The following is a 10,017-nucleotide window of genomic DNA, read 5'->3' as shown; positions in this document are numbered from 1 at the left end:
AACACTTTTTGAACCATGAGGGTCCCAAGGACTTGGTCTACACAACAGTGTGTTTTGTATTTTCCTGGTGTCAAACATCTTTTATTTATTAGAAAAAAGAAAGAAGTCAGTACCACAGGTTTTATTTTTATTATTTTAATCCACTGAAGTCAACACAACCAAATGCTGACAGGATCGATGATTTCCTCCCAAACTCTGGTATCCTACAAAACATACATGAGCAGTAGTATCACACTAGGTGGAGAAGGGCAAACAACAGTGCTCAACATTACAACCCAATGACCATTATCAAGAAAGTTTCCCAAATGTAAATCACTTCACATTATAGCTTGGCATACAAAACCTACACTTTGACAAGGCAATGAGGAGGGGGGAAAAAATCCAGTGTTTACAGTATGGCTGCACAACGCTGTGTGACCGATACGGTTACTAGCTTGAGTGAATCTGGTGTTGACAACGTCAGGCAGATAGATAAGAGAGGAAGGAAAACGATATACCCGGTAATTCATTCACAACACTAACACCGAGAACAGTGGACACATCATCAGCACACTGTGTGGGGGGGTTTCATGTACATACAGAAGCATTTCTTTTTTTCATCAGGTCTCAAAAAACAACTCATCGTTTCACATCTTTAAAGAGCCTTCATAGATACAGTGTGCTATCAATATCTTTACAGAACAGGCAGGCAAGTATTTCAACACATATCCTAAAACATACAGACAAATCTGTTACAAATAAAAAGTTGCAAGCTCACATACAGTTTCAACCATTTGGATTGTTACAGGTGCAAAACGTGTTCTGTTAAAACTGGGTAACTGGTGACTCGACCCCGGCTGCTGTTATTACAAAGCTTACACGACTGCTGTGACATCATCTGCACATATACAGCAATGGTCATATATATTTTTATATATATATTTATAGCACCAGGTGCAGAGAGGTTGTGGGCAAAGCTTCCAATCGAGCTTCTTCGACTGACTATATCCTTAACCACATCCAGTGTTGCTATTATTGGAAGCTTTTCGCCCAGACAACCTATCAACCAACATGAGGGGAAAAAACGCGAGGAAGAAATGAGGGAAGAGTGTGTTTCTCAGGCAGAACACTAGCAATTTCTCCCCCGGGGTGAAGCTAAATGAGCGGTTTAACCCTAAAAATACCCTTTTCTTTTCCTTTCAGTGCAGTCAGCGTTTTCCAAAATCACTTAAAAATGTTAAAACATAAAACATCAAAAAGACAATATTTTAAAAAAATGGAAACAGAGTGCAACTATATCACTAAAGGAAGACATAGGTGAATTGCTCAGCTCAATACATGGCTTAAACTTAAAACCAAGCATAAATTCAAATACTGCAGACTTGAGGTGTTATTGAAAAACAATATTCTACTATCTAATTTCTCATTTCTGAACAAACAGTCTCATAACAGTAGAAACAGCATTGTTAACGGTGGCAACAGAGGCTCTGCTTTCAGCTAAAGATGGCTGATGTCTGAGAACCACCAAAACATTCTAATACGTGGAAAACGAACAGCGCAAGAAGAACAACCGCCAAAAGTTCCTGTTGGTAAAATATTCCTTGGGATGACTTTTGGGTCAGCTTATTGGGCCAAGAGGGCAAATAAACAATCACATGCAGCTGAAAATATACAAAAAAATGTAAACAAATTAATTTCATCAATAATCAAACTGGCCGTGAAAACAGCATTAAAAAAAAGAGCTGCTTCAATTCACTTGATCCTTCCTCGGTATTTAACTTAATCTCGAGACGGTGAAGCGAAATGGAATAGTGCTTTCTTTTTTCTTTGCATGAGGTGACGTGGTGGTATGTGTGAATATTAATAAATGGTGCGGGCTGCATAGGGGAGTCGGAGGTGATCAGCAAAGGGACGTGATGTGACATTTGTAAGAGCAGCCTCTGGTCCCGTGTGGCCCTGCGACCCCCCTCCCTGGCTATGTGGAGAAAAAGTGCTTAGCCAAGGCTGGTGATGTTAGCCTTTCCACCAGGAGGAGCCACGATGCGTTGAGTGGTGCGACGAGGAACGTTGTCATCAATTTGGGCGCCTAAAAATATTTTTGAATAATATATTAGACCATCTAAATGGCCAGATGTGAAAAAAGGCAAACTAGCAGGTGTTCTGACTCACCAGACAGACTGAAGCCAGACTGGTGAAGGTTGCGCACAGGCTGGTGAGTAAACTGCTGCTGTTGCTGCTGCTGCTGCTTGACAGGGGAAGTCTTCACCGAGGAAACTGTGGACATCACCTTGGGAGTCACAGTCACCTCGCAAACTGGCCCGTCGTACAGACCCCTCGGGACTCCTCGCAGCTCTGTGAGCTAAACATAATAACACGGTCATTCGTATTATAAGAATGAGGTCTCCGCAGCTGTGGCTGCTCCTTAGATACACACACAGGACTCACCCTGCTGCGAGCTTTTATCCTCTTGTAAACGTGGTCCGGGAAGGGTTTACGGCTGATGTAGCGCCCACAGCCCTCCGTGGTGTGAAGGCTGCCCTCCTCCAACACAATCTTGCCCTGGCTGATCACCACCAGAGGACCTCCACGCACTTCTGTCCCCTCGAAGATGTTGTACTCCACAGCCTGGAACACGAAGAAGTTTTATGGTTTTACAAGATTAGCAGAAATCTCTTAAAAGTCCTAAATAAATATCTGAGGTACAGAAGCAAAAATATATTTCCCTGATATCTTATCTATTTTTTTGTTTTTGCCTGCTTTAATCCTTTCCCTCAAAAAGGCAACCTCCTCTGTACCTTAATGATGAATTTTATTATATATCAATAAAAATGTGGTTTCCGGGTTTTTCCAAGAGTTACTTCTGATGTACACCCAGTTGTTCTGTTGTATAAGCACAACTGAAATATGACAGAAACCCCTCAGCTGAGAGCTTTAAGTCAAGTCGGCTTCAAGGGGTAAACAGTTAACAAGATGCCATGTAGTATAGTGAACAGTGCAACAAGTCATTCTTTAAATTTAAAATTTGCATAATAAAACAGAGGATATATTTGAAGCTTATTTTTCACTCAGATTCCTTGTTATTCTCTATCTATTGTCACTCCTGCATGTTAAAACCATTTTAGTACGTCACTTGCTAACACACAGACCAGGCTCAGCATGCAAAGAGCATTTGAGCTTAAGAATTAGGTCACATTATGTATAAGACACACAAATGACTAAATACATTGGGAATCAAGAGTCGTAACAAGCCATGTTATAGCTGACCAGGTTGTGGCTCTTAGCTGAGATGATCTTAGTGACGTCTGGGTCCCACAACACAAGGTCGGCATCGGACCCCACGGCGATGCGGCCTTTGCGGGGGTACAGGTTGAAGATCTTGGCCGCGTTAGTGCTGGTCACTGCCACAAACTGGTTTTCATCCATCTTTCCGGTCACCTTTAGCAACACGACGACAGATCGCTTAATTTCAGTGAGTGCAAACATGCGGCGAGGTTTGCTGGGGATTTTGCTTTATGTTCCAAATTTTCTGGAATGCATGAAAAGTGGGTCACATTAAGCTCACCACACATTTGTCCCAGATTAGGGACATCCTCTCCTCGGTGCCGTTGGTTCCCTCTGGGATGAAAGAGAAGTTATCTTTGCCTACCGCACGCTGAGAAGTGTGGAAAGTACAGTGAGCACTTCCGGTCACCTGCAAGTCCCCGCTACATAAGAAACAAAGCGAGATATCCTTCATGTGTGTGATGTGTAATGTGCCATTTTAGATTAATTCATCTGAAAATGTTTGAAATTTAACATTTTTATTAAGGCTGCTCATGGAAATGTTCTGATTATCTGGTGTCATCAGGTGTTTGATAATAAATGTGATTACAGATACAGCTGAAAATTCAAATGCAGCACACAGCTGTAACATCTGTCAAATCACTGCGTTACAGCTGTTTATGTCCTAGCTTAAAGCACCTACCATGACAGCAGGGAGTTGAGGTAGTCGGGGGTGGTTGGATCAGGACTAAGTGGTGGAGAGGTGACAAAGGCTGCTGCCTTGGCCCAGTTCTTACTCCAGTAATGAGTACCATCTGTGCCCAAGCTAGCAGAGATGGGCTCTCCGTAAACCACAGCACCTGCAGGAGCAGACAGGATGATGTCAACGCTACGTGTCAGGAATACAAGCAGAGTAAAAAAAAGAGAAAGTATTTTTATAAGTTTCTCTTCTTACCCCTTTTTCTAGCCAGAGCAATGACATCAGCAGCACTCTTGCTCATCACCTTGGTGATGTAGAGGGGACAGTTGGTCTGATTGGCGATGGTGACAGCACGATTGACCGCCTCGGCCTCCACCTGCAGATAATGAGGTGAGACACAGGTGATTCTTCTGTTCCACACTATATTCAGGCTGTCGCTTGTCACTCTTATGCTGTGTCCCATTTCAGGGTCTGCACGCTTGAAGTACGCATTTTAAGTGCGGTTACGTCACCGCCACGCGACGACGGCTGTCCCAATTCGAAGTGTACTTCAAATGCATACTCCAAATGCGCCATCGATTTCCCCAAATATCAAGCGTGGTCCGGTGCACGCTTCGTGGTCCCATATATCCCACAATTCATAGCGCGGCGGTGAGTGAGGATAATTTTGCCGCAAAATACGGCAGAAGGGAGCGGCCGAAAAGTGAACTGTCAAAAGTAAGTACTGGATATGACGTCACTTATTCATGTGCGAATGTTTAATAATGAAGAATATTAAAACATTGCTGTTGGCCACATGTCGGCAAAGTTATGTGACATTAGTGATGTTTGTACTTTCAGCATTAACTTGGTTTTAAAGCCTCTACTTCTAAATATACATATAGTCGACCTTAATCTTACAGAGAATCTGATGATTTTATGGATAATTAAAGTCAGTGATATATATATATATATATATATATCATAATAATCTGACAATACTATAATATTGGCCATATTATATTTACATTACCATAGTGAGATGACTTTAGTCTCATGAACAACATTAACTAATTATTATTTACTAGCTAATCTTAGATGACTGTTCAGTACAGAAATGAAGCCCTTGAATCATGTTTTACAGTCCTGTGGTCTCAGCCTCTGATACTCAACTAATCAAAGTGATGTCATGACAAAAATGATTGACCAACAAAACAATTTTCTCCTTCATTTATGTCACACAAAGCTGTATGTAAAGTGTCTCGTGGTTAGTATCATGGTTGCTAGGCAACCTGAACGGCGCGACGAAGCATATACCGTCCCATTTCACAAGCCTCTCACTTCCGCACTTCTCGTACTTATAGTACGCCCCGTACATAGTACGCGTAGTGCGCGTACTTCAAGCGTGCAGACCCTGAAATGGGACACAGCCTTAGACATCATCAGTCTTACCTCCTCGGGGCGGCTGAGCACGTGACCTTCAGGCCCTGTGATCCCCAGCTCTAGAATACGTCTCTGCTCCTAAAACATCCACAAAAACATTATTATCAAATACTGAAGTATCTGGTTTGACATCACTGACTTTATAAGGGGCTACGTTACCTCTGCAATGATGTCTCCATTCTCAGCATGAACCTGGGCGATGGCTCCGAGATCTCTGATGACACTGAAGACCTCGTAGATCTACAAGAACATGGAGAAAAGTGGTCGAGTTGATTGGGGGGTGGGGGTCATTTATACCAAAGACATCTAAAAGCCTACAAAACATGTGCTGTGACAGACGACTCAGCAGAGATCCCAGCAGCCAAGCATACCTGAGAGTCAGAAAGTTGGAAAACATCCTTATAAGCCAAATAGACCAGGAAAGAGTTGACACCTGAAGGAAGAAAACTTATGAGAGAAAACAGCCAAAAGGTGGAATAAAGAGAGCAAAAGAGGGAAAAACCCAAAGTGAAGGGAAGAATTAAAAAAAACAAAAGGATTGCACAGCAAAAACTTTAGGTTATTGCAGGTTGATTTTCTTTCCTACGCAGTCAGAGAACCACTTTTTACAACAGGGAAATGGCAACATTTCACCACCCCAGTAAAAAGTCAGGTAAGTCTAAGATTTTGAGCCGTACGTGGGAGACATGAGCTGACTACAACTCCGACTACATACCATGATCCTTCACTAAAGTCTCCATCTCTTCCTGGTTGCCTTTGTTCCACTCTGTGATGTCCACATGCAGAGAATAGTCACAGCAAGACTTGCTGTCAGCCCACTCTCTCCACTGTGTGAAGGCAGCAACCAGGCTGACGCCAGGCTCCGGCACCACATGGTCAACTATAGAATACAAACAAGCAGGTCTGATTTCATGTGCACAAGCAAACTGTTAAATTAAATCATACGCTTGATGGCATTCACATCTGCAATGTCATAATCCCCAAAACAACATCGCTGTATGTGTAAACTGGCTGAAAATACACGAGCAAGTCTGTCTGATGTGTCACATACTGATCATGGTTGTCCCCCCAGCCAGGGCCGCCCTGGTACCCTGGTAGAAATCATCCGCAGCCACCATGCCTCGGTCAGGCATCTGGAATCGGGTGTGCACGTCAATACCCCCGGGCATCACCATTCTTCCATGAGCCTCAATGATTTTAACTCCCCCAGGAACAATAAGGTTGTCTCCAATTTGCCTCAATGAGACAAACAAAAAGAAAAAAAAAAATCAGGATTAAAGAAGTGAATGAAGTTACAAAAAGCAAAAGCAGAAAAAGAACGACTTACTTGATGACTCCATCTTCCATGTAGATATCAGCCAAAAACGACTGATCATCGTTCACTATCTTCGCCCCTTTGATCAGAAGGCGGTCACTCTGAAAGGATGAGACAGCATTTTCTCAGCATTAGCTAAACCAAGCAATAAATATTATATTTTAACTTCCAGCAGCCAGCAGTTTGATCCATGACTCAACAGAAAATCTTTTACCCACTTTAAAGGAAAAAAAAACACAGTTTTAGAAAAGAAGAGTGACCGAAGCTAAAGCTCTGAATATTTCCCAGATTGCTCAAAGCCTCATACAAAGCATGGCTTGATCCATACCAATCCTCAACCTGTCTAAATGATGACTAGAATTACTTTAGTAGGCTTATTCATGCATAACAGACACATCATTTGAAGAGAGGGAAAGATTCTTAGCGCAAGCTCTTGAGTGACACAATTACCTCCACCTGAATGAGATGAAAGGAAAGCATAACAGGCTGGCCTACTTCTCCTAAAGGCTTTCTGGGGTCTCCGAAGATATAAAAAAACGTTTTGCAGCAAAACTCACAGCAGGAAACACTCAGTGTGTCCAGCTTTACAGACTGCAGGAAGCATTAAGTGTACAGGGCATGGCTGACATGATCTCACAGACCACTGCGCTGACATAAGTGGGTCATTTAACCTGTGTCCTTTCTGTGCCCGAGTGGTCAGCAGCTAGTGTACTGAGCTTGCGGTATACACATACAATATCAAATGTAGTCCTCAACTTCCAAAATTAATGTGCCAACATCTAAATTATTACCATAAACTCCAAAATAAGAAAAAGCAACATCTTCATCTTTTATGCATCAATTATCAGACAATTACCACACAAATATATTGGGTAGCCAGAATTGAAACTATCGGAAATATTAGCTATTTGCTGATCCATCGTTTCGGCATTTAGAATCACGGATATATTAAAGTTAAAAAGTAAAGAGGAGATGGAAGAAACACCCTTCAATTATTTGTTTGCATAGTTTGTCCAACAGATGGCGCTAAGGAACTTCCCTCCTGGCAACACATCCTTAAAATGCACAAAAAGGGTACTCTGTTTCACTTTGGTGTGTCTGAAAGGAAAACTATATCAGAGGATATAATATACCATAGCTTTAAGTCATTGTTTTAAATAAAAAGCATTTGTTTGACCCTAATCTTAGTTTTGTGTTTTGTTTTTTAATTAAAGACAAAAGTCATAGGCATGTCTCTTTTAATATTACTGTGTAATAACCGTGAATCAACTATTAACAGGCAAATTCTGGATATTGATGGATATGACACAGTTAGAGATTACAAAGAAAAATTAGAGCCAAACTCTATAAAAGAACACACAGCCTCAATCAAAATCAGGCTGTGCGACAAACAACTGCACCTCAATATGGTGCTAGCAGAGGTTAAGTTGCTGTGAAACTCTTAAGGCACACATTCTTCAAAGGACTGCCATTATTCCTGCTTTAGTGTGCTTTGAACAAATTCAGCTACTGCTTTTCAGACTAACCTTGGCATTTTGTTTAAAGCTTTGCAGAGTGAAACCTGAAATCTGGTTCATTCACTCCAGACTAATAGGTGGTGTTGTACTGAGTGTGAAAGCCTGGGAAAGGCTGGCTGTAGAGTTACTGCTGTCTGCATGGCGTGTCTGGGATGTCAGACTCGTGTGTTTATGACCCTGGATCGACATGCGAAGGACCTGACAACCATCTGTATGAAACACAGCCAGTACATAAAAGATTTGATGTGATTAAGTGATCAAACATAAAGCTGCTAAGTCTATATGCTGCAGAATCAGCCCTCTTGCTGCATGATGAAAGCATAGGGTTTGGATGGGAGCTGTGCAATGACCTACTTTGTGAGTGAGGTTTTACTTCTTTTAACTATCACAGCAAGCCTGCTGCATTCCCCCTAATGATTATGTGTGGTCTGGGTGAAGAGCTGCACCATAAATCAAAGCAAAATTAATGTATATTAGCAAATCAGGATCTGTAGCCATATTTGACTGAATATGAATCAGGATTTTTTTAATCCATAAACAAGAAAGAAAGACAACAAAAAAACACATAGTCCACTGAAGAGGGCAGGCATGGTGGATGCTGGAGGATAGAAGGTGGAAGATGAAAAACGACACAGTGAGGGAATCTGTGTCTAAACCTGTTAACTACACCCTTCAGGCTGAGGATGCTCTGAGAGAATAAGGGCTAATAATGGCAGCTAAATGAGCTGATCTGAGTATTCATTACAGAGAAAAAATTGTAAGACCCAGATTTCAAATGAGGAATTGTTAAAAGGCTTGCACACTAGCTGGTTACCATCCCAGGCTGTCGGTATGTGGAGCTGGGCTGCTGCTGCTGCTGTTGACAGCGTCAGTGTAAATGGATGGATACGGCGGATAAGCGTTGGCTAGCTTTTGGTCTAAACTGTGAAGCTCACCGTACCCTTTATACACCTCCACTGCAGGACAGATATGATAAAATGAAACAAAACTCACTGTAATTCGTGGGATGTTCTTCTTTCCTTGGTACCCCGACATTTTGAAGCTCTCTCCGACACGGGTGCCCCCTGCCTCTTGGCTAACGCTAGCTAGCGAGACTGGAAAACCTCAGCTGCCAATGAAAGGATGAATGGATGCTCCGCTTGTTGGCCAGTCGACGCCCTGAGAGAACAATGCCTCTGTCTGAAAATGTCTCTATATATGAAGTCAAGTTCGCAGCGTGCGGCCTAAAAACAGCAGCCTAAAACGACAAGTTGTACCTCTATCTCGCACTCGTAGACCTTGATTCACTCCTATAACTGGTCCCTGAAACCCAGACGAGCACGAAGGAGAGGAGGGCCACAATGAGGAACGGCGCATGCGCACTGCCCCGCCCTGCTCTGCTTTAGCTCCATGTTTCTCTCCTGATGTGATACATGCAGTTTGGAGGCGAAATATGTTTTGCACAACCTGTTAGATCAGACGGACACGTCAGGGGATAAAAGGAGTACTTTAACAAAAAGATTAATCTCCTGATCTAGAAGTTGAACAGTTTATACAACTGCTCATATGAAAGGCTACTCATCTCACAACAGCATTTTGGCACTGGATTTACAGTTTGTGACATACCATGCATTGATTGTTGTATGGATAAACTTTTGATAACTATAGCTAGTAGAGCCACAGTGGGGGAAATAATTATTTGATCCCCTGCTAAGTTTGTTTACTTGCAACAAATATGAAGAGTATCTCATTTTTATGTCCCCCTCCTTATATCCCTCCTTATATCCCATGGCTCATGTACAGACTCGTCTGAAGTTCTCCAGTTTGTCAGCGAAAATTTGGGA

At 42.3% G+C, this 10,017-nt stretch overlaps 1 protein-coding gene across 2 annotated transcripts; it reads right to left on the bottom strand.

Annotated features, from left to right (window-relative positions):
- Positions 1–105: 105 nt before the first annotated feature.
- On the bottom strand, positions 106–9,581 carry dpysl2a (dihydropyrimidinase like 2a). 2 transcript variants are annotated; one of them, XM_085181524.1, is made up of 15 exons: positions 9,451–9,581; positions 9,188–9,352; positions 6,690–6,778; positions 6,414–6,598; positions 6,078–6,242; positions 5,734–5,795; positions 5,522–5,602; positions 5,372–5,440; positions 4,196–4,316; positions 3,944–4,100; positions 3,542–3,683; positions 3,244–3,414; positions 2,425–2,604; positions 2,149–2,338; positions 106–2,065 (listed from the first exon to the last, which is right to left on the bottom strand). In XM_085181524.1, exons 2-15 carry the CDS (start codon positions 9,227–9,229, stop codon positions 1,974–1,976), a joined length of 1,746 nt encoding a protein of 581 aa, XP_085037650.1. In that variant the 5' UTR covers positions 9,230–9,352; positions 9,451–9,581; the 3' UTR covers positions 106–1,973. The 2 variants fall into 2 exon arrangements, with proteins under 2 accessions (XP_085037650.1, XP_085037649.1); XM_085181523.1 differs by having other exon boundaries at positions 9,188–9,557.
- Positions 9,582–10,017: the final 436 nt, after the last annotated feature.

This window comes from Neolamprologus multifasciatus, chromosome 12, assembly GCF_963576455.1.
Source record: "Neolamprologus multifasciatus chromosome 12, fNeoMul1.2, whole genome shotgun sequence".
In the NCBI taxonomy this organism is placed as follows: Eukaryota; Metazoa; Chordata; class Actinopteri; order Cichliformes; family Cichlidae; genus Neolamprologus; species Neolamprologus multifasciatus.
The sequence above is the reverse complement of the archived record's forward strand: the minus strand, read 5'-3'. Positions and strand labels throughout refer to the sequence as shown.